Here is a 22,407-nt window from a genome sequence, read left to right on the forward strand (position 1 = left end):
GCACTACAGTTACAGTCATGAGGTTTTGACCCTTTGTGTGAGGGAAGCAGCTCCTGCAGAATGTGGAAATGGTTTTGTCTCTGCAGAATTAAAGGCAGAACAAGCATCACTTGTTTGGCAGTGACAGTAGCTGGGATATATCTTTTGTCACCATGAGATTGTGGTTCCTGTGAAACCTCATATATTGGCACTGGTGGTGTTGGTGTGATAGAAAGAGACAAAATCATGACACCAAAAACACCCTTTTTTATAAATATACTGAGAGAAGATTGAACCTTGTCTAGTGTTTATAATCTTCAAAGGGAATATGGTCTTCCTTCAGAGGCCTTTGTGTAAATTGTAAAACAGGTGAGTGGACTCTGCTAGCTCACAGTAAAATTGAGATACTGGGGTTACAAGGGATCTTATTTTTCCTGTGATATCTGGTTAGATGAGGAAAGTCCTGTTCCCACAGGAGAAGTTTTGTTTTCTGTTCTCCTGTTTTTCCTAGTCCTATCTGGAAAATTTCCGTGACTAGGGGTGACCTGTGAGGAATGATGATGTACTGGTGTCCATTGCTGACGTGGTAGCTCTCTAGGTGCCTCCTGCACTGCTGGTTGCAGTGCCCTGAGGCAGAGAACTGCAGGGCCACGGCTGCAGACCCTGTAGGCAGCTCCCCAGTGCAGGAAGGGTCTGCAGGAGTGGGCAGGAGGGCAGGGAGAGAGCTCGGCAGTGCTTCAGAAGTTCCTCCTTGTGCTGAGGAGTGGGAGCAGAGCTGGGATGCAGTAATTGCAGATGGCACTCAAGAGAGGTTAAACATCCTGCTAACGTACTGACGACTTTTTGGGCCTTGACCTCATTTCTGTTAAACTAATTGATGGTCACCCTGATACTCTGTTCCTCTCCTTTCTTCATTTTGTCCTGAAGACAAATTAGCTGGTTCAGTAGGGTGCTGCATCACCAGGCTCAGCTTTTCATTCAATCCAATGTAGGTAGGAGCTGCTCAGATCCGAGATAAGCTCCAAGTAAATCCATCCTCAGAACAGAAATGCTTTCAATAGGGCTAGGAGCTAGAAAACACCTGATCTGCTGCCCAGGTGAGAAGACAGTGTGGTCCACAGCAATTTAGGCTTGCCAGACAGTTTTTCCTATGCTTGATATCCCTCTGTTCCCATGAAGTGCAGTCAACACTGATAGCTCATCCTGACAATGCTGTTAAATTTTTTTTATCCCTGAGTCCATTTATCAGTTTTGCTTGTTTGCTGTGGGAAAGAAAGAGTTGTGCAATCACTTCTGACATTTGCTCACTGCTTTGAAGGCAAAAGTGTCATAATTGTATTTCTATAGCAAGGTGTAAAGGCACATTACTGTCTAACTAGAGGTAGCTAAGTTCTCCTGTCCTCAGAAATGTGCATGTATATTTTAAAAACACTAGCTTTTTTTTTAAGGATAGGCTTTTTTGTAACAATGAAACCCAAATTAATGTACAAATAACCTCAACAAAGACAACAAAATACTTTTTAACTCTGATCATATGGGAAATTTCATTTTTCTTACTACTGTCTTACTAAAACGTAGGAAGGAAGAGCTCTTGAGTTAACACTGCTTCGTTGTTCCCACATAGGGTCACAATGGAAAGACACATTACAGCAGGTCAGCTCTCTGCCTGTCATTCCATTAAAGTGGCATATTTCTGCCACTTGTCAGGTATGAAAAGCACAGTAAAAATTTTCAGACCTTCTTTGTGGCAATACTGCCTGTCAGCACCAGTATTTTATGTTATGGAAAGATCTAATAGATTCATAAAATATTGTGGTTTTGAGCTTTAGATGAGGCAATCTGTACTTTTGTGATCAAGATGATAAATTATTTAGTCTGACATTCTGGTCAGACTAAACTAACCAGATGGCAGTGGATTCAAGTATAGGTAAGATATGCTCCTTACAGGTATTAATTGGACGTGCTGCTAAATTCATGATAGCACCTTCTCTCAGTAAAAGTGCAGGCATATCCTCTTAGCTTGTATTTATATATGCCTTTTTAAAATTAAAGCCCACAGAGGCAGGAAGGTGGATTTAAAAATGACTGAACTACTGGGCTTAGAGGGTTGTGATCAGCAACACAGAGGCCAGCTGGAGGTTGGTTACTATTTGGGGTACCCTGAGGGTACTGGAGCTAATCCTGTTCAACCTCTCTGAGCCATCTGAAGGTTGTGGGATGGAGTGCAGTCTCAGCAAGTTTGCAGGTGATACCAAATTAAGAAGAATGATACACCAAGTAGTTGTGCTACAATATTTTGAGAGGCTGATGAAGTGAGCAGAGTGGAACCTCGTGAAGTTCAACAAAGGGAAGGGCAAAGCCCTGCACCTGAAGGAGAACAACCCCATGCACCAGTACAGACCAGGAAGAGGCTTCCTGGCTGGAAAGCAGCTCTGCAGAGAAGGATCTTGGGCTCCTGGTAGCCAAGCTGACCCCAAGCCAGCCCTGTACTGTCACAACATCCTGGGCCAACAGCATCCCGGGCTGCATTGGATCAGCATGGTCAGCAGGTCCCTAGGGGTGACCCTTCCTTTTTACTCTGCAATGGTGAGGCTGCATCTGAAGTGCTGGGTACAATTCTGACCTCACCAGTGTAGGAAAGACATGAGTGTCCTCATGAGAGAATTGTCAATATTGCTCTAGAAATACCACAGTGGTTCATACTAACTTAATATTAGCCAGTTAATATCTTTAGTGCTATCTTCCAAAACTTTTGGAAAAATATAAAAGCTAAGGCAAAAAAATTGTAGTTGCCTATTTGTTATAATGATGACTGATGCAGTGGAAACCAAATTGTCTTTATGTTTGCATTCAAAAAATAACTCCCCTAGGCAAAAGTAAAAGTAAAATTGACATTGATGATTTAATATCTCAATCTGGCATATAGGTCTGTACATCAAGTAAGCTTGCTGCTGACCAGCAGATTTTACTTTTATTTTGAAAGCAGATACATTTTAGTTATGTTCCTGTGTTCCCTCTAGATATTCTCTTAATTAATTAGAAATATCCAAAGAGTTAATTAAAAATACAAAATTTATTTGATTCCATATCAAACCTGACATTATGATCTTTTTATCTACAAAGCAAGAATTATGTGGGATCAGAAATCTGAATTATTCATGATGGTTTCCAGCCATTTTTTTCTCTTCTCCTTTGTTCAGTATAAAATCTTATAAGCTTTTCTTTCAGTCAAGGTGAAAGCAATATTAAGTCTCAGAAGTCAAACTTATGAAAGACATGTAGCTCTGTGAAATCCTTGCCCTGTAATCCTGGCTTTCCATTCACCACCACTGTTCAATATCCCACTTTCTCTATAAGCTTCACAATATATCAGCAGTTGATGAGATTTATTTGTTGTACTCCTGTTATACTGTTATACTCCTGTTTTCCTTCTTCATAAAAAAGCTTTATCCATCACTTGGCTCCCCTGGGAGTAACACGTCTGTGATTGTTTCTGCTGGGCTCACTAATCCAGCAGCTCCCTTCAGCATGCTGGACAGTTGGTGCAGGTGGAAAGTGAGGGAAAGTGAGTTGTACTTGTTAAGATTTAGGACAGCTGTGTAGTGTGTAGTGAATTTTAAACACATTGTTAAGATCCAGTTCAATAGTTATGAGCCAACGTAGTGGATTGTATGAATAAAAATGCCATCAGGTCACTTCTGAAAGATGCTTCATGAATTACAACTTGACTATAGAATGTTGGACCTCTCAAAGGTTTAATAAACAGAGTCATTTTGAGGACATGACAACAGATGAGACGAAAGTTGAGTCTGATCTATGCTAATGAGTCCTACATTTCCTACTTGCAGTATTGCTTCTGATGCCTGTAGCAGTTCCACGTATGTTTTTCTGACTTCATCTGTGATGATATTTTTCTCTTAAATAAACACATTTCTGAATAGAAATGTAAAAACTTTCTTATTTGTTGTCAAGGTTAAACAACAATTGCTGCTCTTAAATAAGTTTTTTATCTCTAACCTGCCTTTAAGGTGAAATTAAAATGTACAGAGAATTCAGTATGCAAATAGCATGCACACCAGATGATCTGAAGGAAGCCTGCACATTTCCACAGAAAACAAATGTGAGTGTAGGAAAGCAGATGCTTTCTACCAACAGAGTGTACATACAGTTCTCAAGAGGACCTGAACAACAGTTTATTTTCAGGCTGCTGGAAGTATGCAAATTCCTAGAGAATTAAATGTGAATTTAAAAGAAATGGCATCTATTAAGGACAATACTACCCAAAGAGGCAGTTGGGAACTTAATAATTTAATCAAGAACTTGAGCACGCTCAGCAGTATAGCTAAAGTCAGTGACTCAAATGTCATCTGTTTTTAGCAAAGACGTTAAGTGGTTATGTTTTCTTTTAAAGTGTGGTGTTTGGAGTGTTTTTCTGTGATCGTGGAGTACATTTGTATGATTATGTATAGATTTTCAAATGATCCATCAAAAAGCATCATCCGTTTGCTTGAGCTGCTTGGACATGTACTACGATAATACTTGGTGTATTGCCAACGTTATGTTTGCTGGTTTTAACCCAGCAAGCCTGGGTAGAATGGATTGTGTCCTAACATGCATGCAATCACCACAATTATAAAACTGGTGGATGTTGTTCCATTTGATGGCTGTGGGACTGGATGGATGTTTCTGAGGTTATAATCTGAAGGCAAGGGCACAGTTTTGCACAAGTGGCATTGCTGGTGAGCCAGCTTCCCATGTGTAGACGTGGGCAGCATTTGTTTTCCTTCCTTATGCAAAAGCACAGGATCTCTGGAGTGGGGGGAAGCACACAGGATGGCAGAGTTCAGGCTTGCCAGACAGTGCTGCCTCCACTGTTCCCCATTACCCTCAGAGAATCCAGCTGGGTTCATCCTGCTGCCCTTTTGTCTCTCAGCGGTTCCATTTAATGACTGTTTGTACAGAGAGAGGCCCAAATGAGGTCAGCCAGGGCAGGAAATGCTGCTTGGTGGAATGTGCAACATAACATTTAGCAGCAATTTTGGTAAAACATTGTAAGGTCAGATGTGTCCATTTAGATGCACCAGAAATGACAGGTTTTTCAGGCCTTTTTGAACTTGTCAAAAGGCAATGAAGGTCACTGCTTATAAGTTTGGGAATTTAACTTTAGACATTCATACATGAAAAGGCTTGGCCAGGGTTCCTGTAGGGAATTCCCTGTACAGCTTGGAACCTACCCAGCCCTGCTGTGCTGGGACAGGTTAATAAACACAGTGAGAGGCTGGGCTGTGTCCTGCACCTCTCCTACACTCCACAAACAAGGAACAAAGTAAACAGGAGTTTACTTGGGGTAGATACAGTATTACCTCATTTCAGAGCAGAAATACTTGCACTGATAACTAAAATTAACCTGGTCAGCAAGGAGGACACTGACCACAAGAGTGAATTTACCAGGTAAGGTCATCTCTGCAAGCAGAATCTTCCCAGCCCTGTGAGTTACTCTTTGTTGTACTCTGCCCATGTGTTTGAAAAACACAAAGAACTACAACTTGTCTGTAAGGCCACAGATCTGGAATACTCATGCTGCTCATGGATCGAACATGGAAGATTATCAAAATGTTCATTCTCTGTCTCTTTTCCACCAGTTGAGAGTCATCTTCTTACAATTTAATAATATGTAATGTTTTTCTCCCCACAGGTTGTAATCCTCGGCAAACATTCTAGAGGCTATCACTACATGTTAGCTAACCTGGTAAGAACTTTTCTTCATGGAAAGTATAGCTGCATTTTAGAGGGTAAAATATTCTGTTCAGGTTGTGGAAACTTTAATCAAGAAGTGGAAATGCATGGATGAGTACTTGGATTTTGAGAAATTACTTCAGTAAATACTATAACTGGTGTGTCATCTCTACTCAGTTTCTTTTGTCAGAAAATGTCATGTCCTCTACTAATTTTAAAGTAGTATTTTAACTATATATTTTCCAGTAATTTCTATCCTCATAAATTAGATACGTAGATATTTGTGACTGTAATTTTCTATAAATATATTTTGAATTTAAGCACTCTAGGAAAAATAATTGTAGCATGTTTCTGTATAAGTGGTAAAAAGCTGCAAATTAGAACAATTCTGTCAAGTAAATCACCAAGGCAGTTTAGCTTTCCTTTTTGTATTTCAGCATGTGGGGTTGTGCCTATGTATGTGCTGACCTGCCAGGGAGAGGCTGTACATTTCTATCTGTATCAGAGCTGCTTCTGGAGAGTAGGATTGACTTTCAGGGATGTTTGGGGTGCTTTTGAAACATTAGCTACTTAAATTCCTTATAAAAAGTCTTGTAATTAATGCTGCAGGAATACTCATTTTTAGGTTCTGTGGTAATGCAAGTAGAAAAATGTGAGTTTTTCCAAAACTCTCACTTTCTAATTGGCAATCCTAATTACTCAAAGATTCTCTGTATTCATGTTTTGATGTGATTAAAGCAGAAAAGACAAATTTTAAGTATCCTTATTTAGTATAACTACTGTATGACTTGAAGATACATCATTTTGCATTATAAGAAGCAGACATGATCTCACTGATTAGCTCGTGCATAGAAATACATAGGTTGTTATTCTGAGTTGCCTTTTAGTATGTGTAACCATTGACATTCAGATAAACATGAGTGCAATCAAGTCATACTAATCAAAAAGACTCCAATTTACTGCCTCAGGTATAAATAACAACAGAGTGGGAGAGAATCATCCTGTTCTGCTTGCACGTGACATGCTGAGTGATGCTGTGATGGAGAACTGCCTGGCAAGAGATTGAGTAGTTTTCTTTCCCAGCCCTGAATTTTTGTGTTCACTTTGATGTACAAATGGAATGAATTTGAGGTCCTTGACCAGTTTTTACCATGATCAGGACAAAAGAGGAAATGGTACTTCAAGTTTTCCTGCTGTTTTCTTTCTGACTAGCAGATATTACCTACCACATTGCCACAACCCAAAAGAGAAGTTTTCTATTGCAATGAACAAGAAGATGTTTTAAATTCTGTTCTATGCCACTATCAAAATCCTATAATGTGATAGTAGTAATCTCCTTGGTAGAATATTTTCAGTAACAAAAGGGACATTAGGCAGTGTCCTTTGTGCTGCACTTGTAACAGGTAAAACTGAGCCAGAGGAAAGTGGCTTTGGATGACAGTGATCCTTTTTTTCTACCTGTGTCCTCCCAGGGTTTCACAGACATTGTTCTGGAGAGAGTAATGCATGGAGGTGCCAACATAACTGGATTCCAGATTGTTAATAATGAAAATCCAATGGTTCAACAGTTTCTACAGCGCTGGATGAGGCTTGATGAAAGGGAATTCCCTGAAGCTAAAAACTCACCATTAAAGGTATTTATTTTAACCTGTCAGTGATGGACATGATATGCTTTTGACAATTCTTTAGGAGTTTTTAACCTCAGATATGTGCATGAGTATGCTACAGATCCCCAATTAGACTGTTTCATAATATTGACTGCCCTTCCAGAAGAAAGAGGCTGAAGTTGTTACACACAAGTGCCCACCATGGTGGGAGTTCCTCAGAAGCAAAGGCTTGGTCTTGCAAATCCTGTCACTGTGCAGTAGATATAAAAGCTTCTATGGTGAACCTCTTGAGTTATTCTTGGGCTGGATATGGGGGGTAGTTAGGTTAGGTTTTAGATGCAAAATGTAGATTACTAGTCCATTTTAATGGTAATAGAGAATTTCACATGCAAAATGAAGTAGCTCTGGATTCACTAAGTAGCCACTGCTGCCCCCCAGTTACTGCTGGCAGTTACCCTCATAATCTAACCCTCTGTTTTGCACCACTGTCCTTTACATAAACAGTCTGGTTATTAAAACTGAAACCAATAAATTTTTTCAAAAAATTTTTGGATGAAAGTCCCAGTTCACAGATTAGAGGAAGTAAATGCTCTGTTAGTAGGAAACTTGCAACCTGTTACTATCTCACCCAGATTTTTTCCCTTCCTATCATAGAAGGGGATGCTATTCACTGTCCTGTGAAGGAGTGCATCAGGGAAACTGTCTAGGCACAGAAGTCATAAAATCTCCTAGGACCACTGCATATTAGTAATATTCCTATTATGTTCTTTCTTTCTCTTCTTTTGGTGAGATCTGTTCTTTTTTACTGCTATCCATAGGTGAATGAAACCTGGGTATGGTAGTGTACAGACTGGTTTCTCAGGGTAGCCAAACCTAAAAACCATTGCCCTGACAAGACAGTTCATGTCTTTTGTGTTTGATTTGGGAAGTACACATGCAAATTGATGAAACAGATTCAGAATTCAAAATTACTTTGATAAACTGGAGTAATGTCTCGGTATGAGTAAGACAAAGTTTAGGAAAGCATTAAAATACTAGATAGGAAGGAAAAATCTAGTCCAGTTCCATGCATGGGGGCCAGCAGGGTAGGCAGCAGCCCTGGGTTGCTACAGACAGAAAAGGAGCTGCTTACGAGGGTCTGCTCCTTCTGGAGTGCCATTCATTAATGACTGGTGCCATTTGGAGAGATACTGCTCCATCCCTGGGATCATGTCATTTCTGTGAGGGAGGAACATTTTCTTAATCCCACACCATTTCTGTGAGGGAGGAAAGTTTTCTTAATCCCACACCATCTCGCAGCCTTTCTGGCGTTTTGGAGGAAGCAGAGAAAGGCAGAGGCCCACAAAAACCGGATTAGTGTATTGTTGCCTGTGGATTAGGATTTAGTCCTGCTTTCTAAAGCTTTCTAGCAGTGATGCAGAAGTGAAGATAAGGATCATACTAATCTTAAAAGCTCTGCAATATACAAAGTTAACCTGAGATGATTTTATTCCACTTGAAAGCAATTTACCTTGAGGAAAAAATTATTCTCCCTCCTTAAAAAAGAATCTTAAGTATATGGTACAAACACAAAGATTACATTAGCTTTCCACAGATGTACAGCTCATTATAGAAATGTGCACAGTATTTGTCAATCAGACAAAAAGCATACTTAAGAATTGATGTACAATATTTTTGATTAGGAAATAAAATTGCCTAGAGATTAAAGTCCTGATGTTTAATTTATTCTGCATTTTATCAGCCTTTCCCTTCTTTCTCTCTTTTTTCTCTTTGCATGCTCATGCATTTATAAGTAGAATTCAAATAAAGTAGAAAATTAGATAGCTCTCTTGGCATGACTTGGAAGGGGCTGCATTAAGGTTACTGACAATTGACGCAGTCTGCTGAAAAAATTATCAGTGTGTAAGTTTTATGTAGTGCTAGATTGGACAGCTGTTACAAGACTTTTTTTTAAATACAGGAACAAATATATTAAAATTACTGTCCTGATCTGTATTATTGGGTGGATTGTGACATATAAAACCTTTGTTAACTTTCTAAAAGAGGAGAGAGTGATTATTGCAAAGCATCACAGGGAGAGGTAGAAGTGGGCAGGATCAGAAGATGCCTGCGTAGAGTCAGAGCAGGAACCACCATACACTCCCAGTAAGTTTATAAGCTGCTGTCATTTAAAGCTCAGTGAAATGTCTGCTCTATCACCTTCTTCAGAGCCCTACCTTTGCACTCTTTTTTATCAGACCCAATTCTCTTGATGTCCACATGCAGACACTCCTTGTTCTGTGCAGAATTGGCTTGGTATCAAACTGAAGAACTTGCAGTAAGATAATACTTAGTTTTAAGAAATACAGAACCTCCAATTGTGCTATCCTGCCCTACAGGATAGAATTAATTTCTGAGTATAATAAATCTTATCCACAAAGAGAGTAGCTGAATAAGTAGCTGAAACTTGGATTTCTGCCTTGCTAACTTGCACATGGGCAGCAGGTCTCATGGCCTAAACTCCAGCACAAGGTTCCTTAGGAGGCAGGATCTCTGTGGGACCACAGACGGCCAAAAGAAGGGCAGGTGCACCTTCCCTTCTTCATTTCTTCCTTTGTTCTCTTACAAATGATGTGGAGGTATTGAGGTTCACTTAGAAGGGATTTGAAATCTGCTCTTACAGACTGAGCATGTTCAGTTGCTCCCAGTTAGGTCCATGCTGAGAGGGTCTCCTCTACACAGATCCTGAAATTACAGGTGTGCTCTAATGCCAGTGGAACACAGGGATGTCATATACAAAGCCCAGGCCACTCTAGGAGGGAGGAATTTTTGACAACAGATACATGTGGAAAAAATACCAAAAAAAAAAAAAAAACCTCTTTGATAACATTTTCTAAGTGATACTAAATTTATAGCACTGGGGGGTGTCACTAGGTAACATGCAACAAGCAGTGAATGAAGTTGATGGCAACAGGAACACAGAAGTTAAGTTGTCTGGGGGTTTGATCAAGAGCTGCTGCTCCACAGAGCTTACAACCCTCTGCAGATTTATCATGGAGTAAGGGAAGGCAGATGGTGAATTACCAAGGTGATGTAATGCCTAAAGTGTATTTTGTGATTACTTGCTTGTATAGCTGTTTTCTAAGAAAAGTAATCTTATCTATTCCTTGCCACAGATGCTACCTAATCAGGATTGTGATCCAAAACAGAAATTATTTATGTTAACTTCAAGTCAAAGTTCTCTTGGCAATCTTGTTAAAAACAAAAAAAAATACCTAATGCAAAAACTCAAATATGAGCTTTCCTTTCATATCAGCATGGCTCAGTGTGGAATTGCAGACATTTGTAGTAAGCTCATCTAGATGAGCAAGTTTCCAATTAAATTGAAATTTTATGGAACTATGAACTGGTATTTTTATTTTGCTGCTATATGCTATACAGAGTCAAAATATTTTTAATTTGTTAATTGAAATAGGTAGAATTGTTACAAAGCAGCAGCTGAAGGACAGACTGCAAGCAAAGGGTCCACAGTCAATAAGATATCTTGGGGTCAAATTTGGTTTTCAAGGTGCAATTCATTGCTCGAGCTTTCTGGAGACACATTTTTTCCAGCCCCTGTAGTGATATAAACTATTTTAAAGAAGGTTCAAATCCACTTACTGACAGAAAGAAACTCCCTGTATGTCAGTGTGAATTTGGCTCACTGGATAATTTGGGGTCCATGGAATTTTTGTTTTATTTAGCCTCACACCTCATCTCTAAACAGTGACCAGCAGATCAGTCACCAGCCCTGAACAGCAAGCATTATTGTTCTGTTCTAACAAAGAGGAGGATTTGATGTGATGCCTGGGGCAATTCTAAAATTGCAGTTTGTTGCTATATTTTCTTTGTATCGATTGCAGTACACATCTGCACTGACCCATGATGCAGTCCTGGTCATAGCAGAGGCTTTCCGGTACCTCCGAAGGCAGCGTGTGGATGTCTCCAGGAGAGGCAGTGCTGGAGACTGCCTGGCTAACCCTGCCGTGCCATGGAGCCAAGGAATTGATATAGAAAGAGCACTGAAAATGGTAAGGGCAAAGATAACAGCTAAAGAGCAACAGCAGTAATTCTGTGGTGCTTATGTCCTGCTCTGTGTACACAGAGCTCCTGTGCTCACACAAACAGCTGCAGCTCCTCAGAGGAAGCAAAGCAAAAACAAAGTTAATGATGAACTTCAAAGGATGGATAAAATAAATTCAATAGAGGGCAAGGCATAACATACTAGCTCTCAAAACTGGCTAAAATCCCTGTGGTACCGATGCAGCAGCTGCCTGATTGTCCCCACCAGAGCACCTACAATCCCTCAGCTCCCCTGTAACACCCCAGCTTCCCAGGAGATGAGCATGAGCCATTTTGCAATCAAACACATATTGGGGGTTTCTAAAGTCAAGGTGAGCCTGTAAATCTGACTAACAGAACTAGACTGGGTCTTTGGTATACATGTGTTGTAATTCATGCAGGGATAGATGTGTTTATGAACTTAAATGCATGTGTGCAGTTTTGATAATTTGCAAGTAAAATGTCAATATACATTGTTTTAAAACAGTGGAGAAAATGTTGTTGGTCATAGCAGTACTGACAGATCTCAGCACCAGCCTGAACCTAGGAACAGTTTAGCCTCCAGCCAGTTCTGATTCCTGGCATAACTTTGCACTCAGCCAGATTACCTTCTGCATGGCCAGATTTTTACCCCTAACACTAGTTATGAGATCTTACCTCACTTACGTCTCTAATTTTGTTGATTTTTAACTCTTTTTAGTCTGCTATTTGTGTTAAAGCAAGTAACAACAGGAAAAATTGAATAATGTTTTTGTAAATACAAAAGACAAGATTGCTGCTTTTAATCTGGCTCAAGTAACATTCAAAGAAACTTGCTAGCATTGGTTATATTAATGCAGACATAAAACTGGAGTGAGTGAGATCAGAATTAAGCCTGTGTAAGGTGGAAACAAATCCTAGGTCAATCTTCATACACTTTGCTTAATTGCTGCTTTTTCTCAGCTACTAAATTGGGAGGATAATGTCACAATATTATAATGAGTTGTGGATGGTTATAATCAGATTATATCACTCTTAAAACTGAGATGGTTTAGTCTCACATAAAAAGAGCCAGAGCTCTTCTTTGTGCCAGTTTTTCACCTTCTAACATATACCCTCACTGCACATTCATTAGTGTTTCATTGCACACTTTTGAAGAGAAATAACTAAATTCAATCTTCACAATAGTTAAAGAATTTGTGCTGTACTGATATATGAGGTATTCATGTCAATAGAGAAAACCAACACTGCAATAGGACACTCCCTTATTTAGGAGACGTTATTAAAAAAATATATTAAAGGGATATAAAAAGGCATGATTGGCAAAAAACGCAGAAGATTGACTTTTAGCTGGTTGCCTTGAATTTTTTTAGCTATTCAGAGTAATGTAAGCAAAGTTTCCGTACCTCAAATGAGACCCAAGATCATCTTACTTGGCCTTCCAGTACCCATCCTGTCCATTACCTTCTCCCCTTCTGTGCAGACAATGATCTTGAATCTTTGCTAAGGAAAAAGACCCAAAACAAAACAAAAAACAAAACAAAAAAAAAAAAAAACAAAAAAAAAAAAATCAATGATTTAATAACTTTTCTTCTCTGCTCTGTAGCATCAACTCACATAAGAATGCTTTTTCCAAGATATCGTTGAAATATCTATCCTGTCATTTGTCCTGTGCCAGCAGAAGGTCCAGTCATCTTGCTGGCAAGATAGTTACTTGAAACTTCTTCCCAACAGCCTTGAAAACTGTGCATATCTTTGTTTCTGAAGCTGCTTCTAACACATCTGGCCAGTGGCAGACTGTTGATCTGGACACTTACAGTCCCTCTGCAATTGCCTCCACACGCTGCCACCAAAAGTGTTTGAGTCCTGCCAAGCTTTCCTGCCTCGGTGCAGCCAGGTTTTGCTAAGTGCTGAGTTTTCCCACCAAAGAGAAACAAATTAAATTTGAAGCCAAAAGATGTCCAGTGTATGAAGCTCATGTCTCAGTGGGCATCAGGATGGAGCCAGTGAAACAAGCTCTGTGAGAACCCAGTCACTGCTGTGCTAAAGGAGCCAGACAGCCTCCAGTAAATGCCAGATGCAGGCACAGCAACTCACATCTGGAGGCAACTTATGTGTCAACTACCCTACAAATACATTTGCTCAGTCCACAGTTATAAGAACACTTAGGGTTGAATTTGGTTTTCAAAGTGCAATTAGTCTCTCTAGCTTTCTGGAGACAGGAATACTTCTGATTTTTTTCCAGCCCCTGTAGTGATATAAACTGTTTTAAAGAAGGCTCAAATCCATGTACTGATAAAAAGAAACTCCCTATATGTCAGTGTGAATGTGGATCATTGGATAATTTGGGGTCCATGGAATTTTTGTTTTATGTAGCCTCACACCTTATCTCTACCAGTGACTAGCAGATCAGTCACTGACCCTGAACAGTTTGCCTTTGACTAGTCTAGCAGTAATTAGTAGTCTAGTAACTAGTACCTCTTCCTGTAACTTCTACAGTTTTTGCTAAATATTAAAGCTGATTTTCCCCTACTGAAGTTTGAGACTGTTACCTTTTCTGCCTGAGATGACAGCTTGTCAGTGTTGATAAGTGATAAATGAAAATACCTCATCCTTTCATACAGGAAAATAAGAAAGGCTTTTTTTTGAGGCAAAGTACTTTATACTTCCCCTTCAGATGATTCATGTGAGTAGGTAATGATAATGACTTACCGTCTGTACACCCATCCATCCTGACTGAGACCAAAACCCCATAAGCAGTAGAGACAATTGTCTGTGCTCATTCAGAGAAGACATTCGTTCTTCTCTCCTACACTGGGACTGATCTTAAAATAAAGCACTTCCCAGAATAAACAATGATACGTCATTCTGGTCTGTACTGCAGATCACATTGTGCCATATTGTGAGGGGTTTAACTGCACTAATTGTTGCTTGTGCCTCTCTGATGCTCCATCCTGTACCCATTCTGTACCCGTGAACCCAGCGTGATCAAGCGTGGCAGGATCAGTCTTTCTTACATTTAACATACCTGCAGGGCTAATTTCATTTAAATGCAGCTCACTCTGAGTCACCAGCTGAGTGCTAACAAGTATTTACAGCTGGAACTCGGAGAATGGGGACTGGGGTTGTTTTGAGCAGTACAACTGGCTGTGTCAGAAGCAGTACAAGTCTCTTACATAGATAAAAAATCGAATCTTTTATTAAAATACTTTTCTGTTTGTTCCCTCAAGGTGCAAGTTCAGGGAATGACAGGGAACATCCAGTTCGACACCTATGGGCGGAGAACAAATTACACAATTGATGTGTATGAAATGAAAGCTGCTGGATCACGGAAGGTGAGTTTCAAGACATGGATCCAGATTTCACACCATCTCAAATATTTATTTCAACAAACCAATGAAATTTAAAAATACCAGAGATGCAATGTAATAACAAGGTTCTGAGGAATGCCCCCTTCATGCTGTCTTCCCTATCCCAGGAGCCTTGTTATATTCAGTTCCTGGACTGAACCACTCACCCTGCTTAACATCTTCACTGGTTTCCATGTCAACTTCAAACAGAACTTTTTCACTTAAAACCCTTCTGGAGCTTTTTCACTACCAAGAATAACACTTGCTGTCACGGTCCTGTGCTTAGTCCTACCTTCTAAATTCCTTCTAAGTTCTAAATTCCTGTCCATCTTTCCCTCCCTCTCCATATTGGGTTTTAAAGCCACAGTAGAGCTGGAACCAGTGAAACCTTCTGAAATTAACAGAAAATAAGTTTGGTTTTATTTAGAATTTCATAATTCTCTTATCTCCTAAATAAAGTATAGATCCTAAATGGGATAGTAGACTAGATCAGTGTTACAAAAGAAATTTAATGAAGATAATCAAAAACATTAGGTAGACAGAAGTACTGAGAGAAGAATGTGTGTAGGTGAGTCTCTTAAATCCCCTGATTTCACTGGACATAGGTTCTTAACCTGTTTGATCACCACCTTAAACATTACTGCACATTTGATAACCAAGTACCTCTAAACATGGCCCAGCCACTCAGGGGGGTGCAGTGCAGTGTTACTGCTGTGTTGTGCAGAAATAAATACAAAAGCTATTGTGACAGCCCAGTGATGCAGCCAAAGGTCAGCCCCAGCCAGCTGATAAAGTCACCTCGTGCTCACAGAGGGTTTTGTGTCCCACACTGGAGATAATGCAGCTGTGCCTGCATTGCCAATGATGTCTGTGCATCTAAAACCAGCTCAGGTCTGCAGGGGCTGTATTGGGTAAAAATCACAAAATCAGAGAATTTTACTCAGAGTGCTGTGCAGTTTCTTTTTTTGTCCATAGGATGTTCTTATGCTGTGGATATATGGGAATTTATTCCACAGGCACCATACTGATATGATTTGAGATAGGGAGAATTTAATATGTATTTTCATTTAAATTTGGCTTGTGCTGATTTGCTCTTGGCTTGAGAACATTGTTTCTTTAAGGAAATGGATGTAAGGCTAATGTAGTCCCTTAATGACAAAAATAGTGAATGAGAAATGTTACAAAGCCTTACGCTTTGATAGCTGCTCTTACATGTTCAGGTGCCAGAGTCCTTGTGAAGGTATCTAATGAGATAACAATCTCCATTTTTATAGGCTGGTTATTGGAATGAATATGAAAGATATGTGCCAGCATTAGATCAGCTGCCCTCTAATGACACTTCATCTGTGGAGAACAGAACTATAGTAGTCACTACAATCTTGGTAAGTTTTATGTTTGTAGTGTTTGTGTTTAGGAAACCAGGCACGTGACTCCTGAGGTGTGTTAGACACCTTGTCAGGAGGCAGATGTTGAATACTGTGAGAATTCAAGTGACTGAGAAGTTCAGTATCTTCCAGAGGTGTTCTGAGGGCTTGACCCTGCTAGTTGATGTGTGTATCAATAAGTCTGCTCACAGGAGGAGCTCACTGAGCTCACCATTGTGTTTTGCTGCTTCCCAGACACTTGAACTCAACTGAGTGCCTCATATAAGTGATTATGCATGCATGTAAATGAGCACAGAGATTGGCCTTTGTGCTGTAGAGTCAAATCTTGCACCCCTCACTCAGGTACAGCTCCTGTAAACTCAACCCCTGTGGACTGAGTAAGGGTGGCACAGTGCAGCCTGTAGAGAACTGGAACTGCTCTAGCACTGGGTGAAAAGCAGCCTTTTCCTGTGCAATTCCAAAGGAGCAAAGCTCTTCATGTGTGTCACAAGCAGCAGCACCCTGCCAGTCCCAACACCTCTACAGATCTGCTTTGTACAGCATTCATTGGGACTTCTGTGCTTTTTACAGTTCTACTAAGCATGAGTTAATTTTATGCTGTTTCCTGAAGCTTTGTATTTTATACTCCTATGGATTTAGTGAGATGTAATCAGTGTTTCAAATAGAATTTTCCAAGAATGCTAAGGGAACTCAGTGACAAAAATTGCTGCTGAGGATTTCAACCTAGCTTCCCTTAGGCTTCTTTGAAAATATCTCTATCAGAGCTCCATTCTTGGCTACTGGAGCCTTAGGAAATTGTGGTGATGGTACAGGTGTTGGATATGTCAGTCTTTAAATACTAAAATTTGAATTATTGTTACAATGATGCTACTTGACTGTCTAATCAGGCCTAATTCTACAAACAGATGTGTAACTTCGTTAAAAAGTCCTGTTGTCTTCAATGGCTCCTTACTAGGAATACAGGCAATAGTATGTGTGGCTGTAGGATCAGCCAAGGATTTTTATGCTGCAGAAGTCTTTTTAATTTCTGTACCAATGCAGGAAATATTGTAAATATTTGCCAGTAATATAAAGGATAATAACAGCTCTCATTTTGTGTGGTTTACAGATGTATTTTACATTCATAGACTTTTGATCTTTACTTTTGTTTCAAAGGAATCACCATATGTAATGTATAAGAAAAACCATGAACAACTAGAAGGGAATGAGAGATATGAAGGATATTGTGTAGACTTAGCTTCTGAAATAGCAAAACATGTTGGAATAAAATACAAACTGTCAATTGTTGGAGATGGGAAATATGGAGCTAGGGACCCTGAGACTAAGATATGGAATGGCATGGTGGGTGAACTGGTCTATGGGGTAAGTTTCTCTTAACCTTCATTTTAATGTTCTTTATAAAAAATTATGCTCAAAGTTAATAAACTGCAAAATAAAGATCATCTGTTTGAATACTACCCTTAAAATTCTAGATATTTCTTTGTATTACCATCTTTATAGTCTGCTTTTCTAATTGTTTTTCACTTTTTTACTGCTATTCTCCAAATCAGAGTCCACAAAATGTTGAGAAGTAGCATTGGGCAAACTTCAAATTCTTGTTTATAGCAGAATTTCCAGTTTGCTCTTAATATGCTTCTTCTTCATTTGCCAGATCTCCTTTTTCTGTATCAGTCTCTTAAGTTCTGGGGTGGTGTCCCCTCTCATTAAAGGTCTGATATGGGATGCTGAGCCTTGCTGGGTCACTGATCTTGGTTTGTGTTTGACCAGACCCATTTTACTTCATGGTTACTTTTCAGGGTAAGAAGCAATGCAGGTGTGAAATCACCCACATATTTTTTCTCTTTAAACCATGGGTTTGGCTTGAAAAATCAACTGTCAGACAAAAAAAAAAAAAAAAAAAAAAAAGCTTATTCACTGCATCCTTCTTTATATTTCTATATTGGGTATACAGCACTTCGTTTAGTAAGAACAAAAACAGTCCGGATTTGCCATTTTAGGACCTTCTTTGAAAATTAGAATTTTCGAATACAGTTAAACCAGATGGAAGGGGGAGAAAATTGGCTTTGCAGAAAAGATTTCTCAAGCTGATATTTCATCTTTTTTTCCTCAAATGCTAATGAGATGATTTGTTATTCCGCCCAAATCTTTTTTGCAGTTTATTTTTAACAAGCTTCCCTTTATTAAAAATATCTGAACAGAAGCACATATTTCAAGTGCATCCTTTTGTTCTGTGGCTGAGTGGAATTTCTAAAAGTCGCCTCAAAATTTCCTTGGGATAATGCATCATAATTCTTGCAAAATGTTTGGTGAGATAATTATTTTCCAATGAATCAGTCGTTTTTTAAATTAATTGCTAGATTTTCACAAGTTTTCTTATTCTGGAGCAGTCAGTCCTGATGCTTTATTATGTAATTGGTAGCCTGTTGTAAAAATGTTTTATAGAAATAACAGTGTTTTTGTTGTATTGTACTGTGGCAGGGAGGGAAATCTACTGATTACAGAAAGTAAACAGGGTTCTAGACCCTTGGATTACTTCTTTGCTTCCCTGTGAGGTTTGACATTATGCAAATCTGAACTCCACATGCCTCAGTTGTGCAATTTGGGAAACTGAAGTTTGCTCTCTTAGAGAACACAAGTCCATTGAGAACCTCTGAAACAAAGGTTTAGTTTAGTTCCAAGCAAATTACATTGCACTGAAAACCTATACCCTCAGTTGCTCTGTGTGTGGTTCAAGAAATATCAAGAGTATCATCTGTAAGCTGTGAGCTCTGGTCCTTCTGATGTACTTGCAAGTGACAAGCAATGAAACTTGTTCATTCACTTAAAAAATAGCCATGCCATGTGGAAAAAACATGGCAAAAGAGAACCTGAAATTGCTGCTAACAGTCAGAGCACAGGGCTGTGTGCACAAGGGAAGGAAAGGTGTGATGTGGGCTACAGCTTTTGTGTCCTGAGCCCAGCAGGATCAGTCTGTGCAGCTGCCATACAAAATCCACCTGCATAAAGGGCCTCAAAGATGCTCTGAGGGCTGGAGCACCTGTCCTGTGAGGAAGAGTATTGAAACTTCAGTCTGATGAAGTGAAGGATCCAAAGAGACCTTAGAGCACCTTCCAATGTCTAAAGGGGCTATAAGATAAATGGAGAGGGATGTTTTAGAGGGTCATGTAGTGATTAAGACAAGGAGGAATGTCTTTAAACTGAAAGAAGGCAGATTTGGATTAGATATTAGGAAGAAATTCGTCATTGTGGGTGTGCTGAGGCCCAGGTTGCCCACAGAGGCAGTGGATGCCTCATCCCTGGAAACATTGAAGGTCAGGCTGGACAGAGCTTTAACCATCCTGAACTAGTGGAAGATGTCCCTGCTTAGTGCAGAGAGGTTGAACTAGATTATTTTTAAATGTCCTTTCCAACTAGAACCAATGTGTGATAAGCAGGTTGGCTGCAGCTGCCTTTTCCACAGCCTCTTGGGACCAGCCTAGCTCAAGAGAGCTCTGCTGCCTTAGCATCAAACTTGGCCCTAATCATGCTTGTGACCTTTCCACACCAGCACAACCAGCCCTGCAGGCACCACAGACCATTCCTTAAAACAGCCCCAGAACCACCCACCATTCTTCTGTTCCCCTGCAAAAAGGTCAGTTCCTTTGTATTCCAAGCACAGTTTTCATCTGTGTTTTCTCGTTAATGAAAAATTGAGGAATGTTTCCCTCCCTGACCCCCAGCAGTTCCTGTACTCATGCTGTGAGCTCTGTTGCTGAAGCCTCTCCACTGCAATGCTCAATTATTCAAAGGTCAGATGTGTCCCGTGAGGTTTGAGTGCAGACCCAAGTTAATGCTTCCAGCCCCGTGCTGCTGAGCCAGCTCCCCGGACTGCCCAGCTGAACTGAGCTTGCAAGCTGCCTGGAAATCCACCTGGCTTCGTGGGAGCAGGGAAAGCAGCCCCTGAGCTCTGAGTACAAACCTCACCAGCCCTCCAGACCTTTCCCCAGCTCTATTTGCAAACCTTGTGAATTATCCTTGGCCTCTTCTCCATCCTTGGAGGGGGCTGTGTACCATACTCACAAGGATGTGCACTAAACCCTTTGAAGATGAGAAGTGCTAATTACTTGGAGCAAGCTCCTCATTTACGTGCTAACTTCCCTTTATCTCTCACGGGCTTAAAACTCTATTAGGGAACTAAAACTATGCTAACATAATGCCCCTGTGAATCTTGTCAGCAAAATTACTCAAATTTGGCTCCTCTGGATTCCATTTTGGGAAGACAAGAGGCAGATTAGATTTTAAGTACCTTTGTTAGCATCTCTGGAAGATAGACTTGGTAGGATGAAAGGGGCTTGATTGGTTTTGGTACCAGTTATCCAGCAGCTCAGCTGAGCTGTGGCAGCAGCACAATCCTTTAGATTGCATTTGTCTCAAGTGATGAGCAGTGACTAGTCATTTGTCAAACACAGCATATTCCTGACCCAGCAGCCTCCTTGCCACCACCTGGCACTGCTGGGGCATCTCAGCCAGTTTTTGGAATACTGAACCCTCTTTTGCATAGCCCATGCATGCAGCTCCTTCCTAAAATTGCTCTTTGCACAACCATAGGAAATTAATGGCTTCTCATTTTAATGTTAAAACCCTAATTAACCGTATGTAATGTTTGGGTTGTGCCAGTTCAGTGTTACTATTGCTCTTGATCCCTATGGAATGCAGCACAGAGTCAGGGGAGAAAAGACAGTCTCCAGACACTGCGCTGGAGGGGAGGGACCTCAGTCTGCACTGAGCTGTCCCCAAAGCACCAGGGGTGGTGTGTCACCGTGCTGCAGGTTGGAAGGTGCACAGCCCTGACTCCAGTGTAAGACTCACTGGAGGTGGGCATTAGCTGGGCCAACTGGAGCAGTCCCTGGAGTTACACATTGCCATTTACACACTAAAATGCTTCCCATTAGAAATTCTCCCTCCCCTGCCTTGTATCACATCAGGTTTGGTTGGAGGGCATGAAAGTCTGCTGTACTGTAGGGTCCCTGATGTCAAGGACAATCTCATCTGTGCCCCTTGGGCCTTTCCTTCTGGTTTTGCAAGGGGCTATGCCAATGCACTTGGTTGCAGAGGGATGGCAGCCCTGGAGGCAAGGAATTCTGCCTGAGCAGATATTCCCAAACTCTTTGCTTCAGGCAGGAGAACCCAGCAGTCTTGTTGGAGAGGGAATATCAGAGCTTTGTAGACTGTTAGTAATGTTTAAATGTTAGTGATAGTAATAGTAATGATAATTTTAATACTAATTAATAATAATAATGAAATTTGGTATAAAAGGAAATTTATTTTATTTTTCATAAATCTGGTTGCTCACCACTTCCCTGCATATTAGCTGCACTAGGGAGGTTAAAAAACAGTTCTCTCTTTGCTTATCAAAAAGTGTCAGTTCAGGCTGGAAAAAAACCCTTAATTTTGTGCTTTCACTCTGATGGCATCAAAATAAAACTCTTCATCCTACCAGATACCCATTCAAGCACTGGTATGGGTAGCAGTTTCTCTTTTTAAACTAAGAGAAATTTCCAAAGAAAAATGGAAATGTTCAATAAATATAGAAAATAGGTAAAGTTTTTTTCCTGGACATTTCAGAAGGGAAGTAGCTAAATCATTCTCAATCCAGGAGACTGAATTGCTATTTAAATCTAACCAGCAGGGCAATCCAGCAGGGCACTGCTGTCCTGCAGTGACCCAGGGGCTGAGGACGTGCCCTTGGCTGGGGCTGAGGAGCAGCAGCACCTCCCTCGGCCCCTGTGCTCGGGGCTTTGTACCCACCAGCTGCTGAGCACTAGACAGTCGTCTTTTCTCTTCTTTGGGGTCAGCCTCTTTCTGTAGGCTTTTATTTCTTCTTCCCCTTTTAAAGCAGGCTGCTGTTCTTCCTTCCCTGTTCAGCCAGGGGAAGCCATCCCTCCCCGGGCCTGATGCTTTTCACAGCACCGAGGCTAATTGACGCTAGTTTTAACACAGATCTTAATTGTAACTACAAATGCTTTGGGAATGAAAAGAGCAGCCAGACCTTACAGCCTTTAAAACTCTGCTCAGGTTGAAACAAGCCTTTATAAAAACCTCTCAATATGTAAAATAGCACAAAGGAATGAAGCAGGGATGTAAAGGACAGGCAGTCCCTGGAACACAGCAGCCTCTGCAGTCTGTCAGAGCGGGACCGCCGACACATCTCCCTGCCTTGAGCAGAGTAACCCACCCCGTGTGGGGCTGCCCTCTCTGGCTCTGCCAGCAGCATGGAGAGATACTAAAGATGGCACACACAGCCTTGGAAAC

General features: G+C 40.5%; 1 protein-coding gene across 9 annotated transcripts in view; it reads left to right on the forward strand.

Annotated features, from left to right (window-relative positions):
- GRIA3 (glutamate ionotropic receptor AMPA type subunit 3) overlaps positions 1 to 22,407 on the forward strand; it is a 145,840-nt gene that overhangs the window by 75,609 nt on the left and 47,824 nt on the right. For 8 of the 9 annotated variants that reach the window (XR_014952402.1, XR_014952403.1, XM_085570480.1 and 5 more), the window contains exons 5-10: positions 5,675 to 5,728; positions 7,188 to 7,349; positions 11,204 to 11,371; positions 14,612 to 14,716; positions 16,006 to 16,113; positions 17,272 to 17,478. Coding sequence is in view for 7 of the 9 variants with exons in the window: in XM_085570480.1 (XP_085426606.1) it covers positions 5,675 to 5,728; positions 7,188 to 7,349; positions 11,204 to 11,371; positions 14,612 to 14,716; positions 16,006 to 16,113; positions 17,272 to 17,478 (804 nt within the window). In the remaining 2 variants the exon portion in view is untranslated. The remainder of the gene's footprint in view (positions 1 to 5,674; positions 5,729 to 7,187; positions 7,350 to 11,203; positions 11,372 to 14,611; positions 14,717 to 16,005; positions 16,114 to 17,271; positions 17,479 to 22,407) is intronic. The other variant, XM_085570481.1, reaches the window with a different exon arrangement.

This window comes from Lonchura striata, chromosome 4A (assembly GCF_050655825.1).
Source record: "Lonchura striata isolate lonStrDom1 chromosome 4A, ASM5065582v1, whole genome shotgun sequence".
Classification (NCBI taxonomy): domain Eukaryota; kingdom Metazoa; phylum Chordata; class Aves; order Passeriformes; family Estrildidae; genus Lonchura; species Lonchura striata.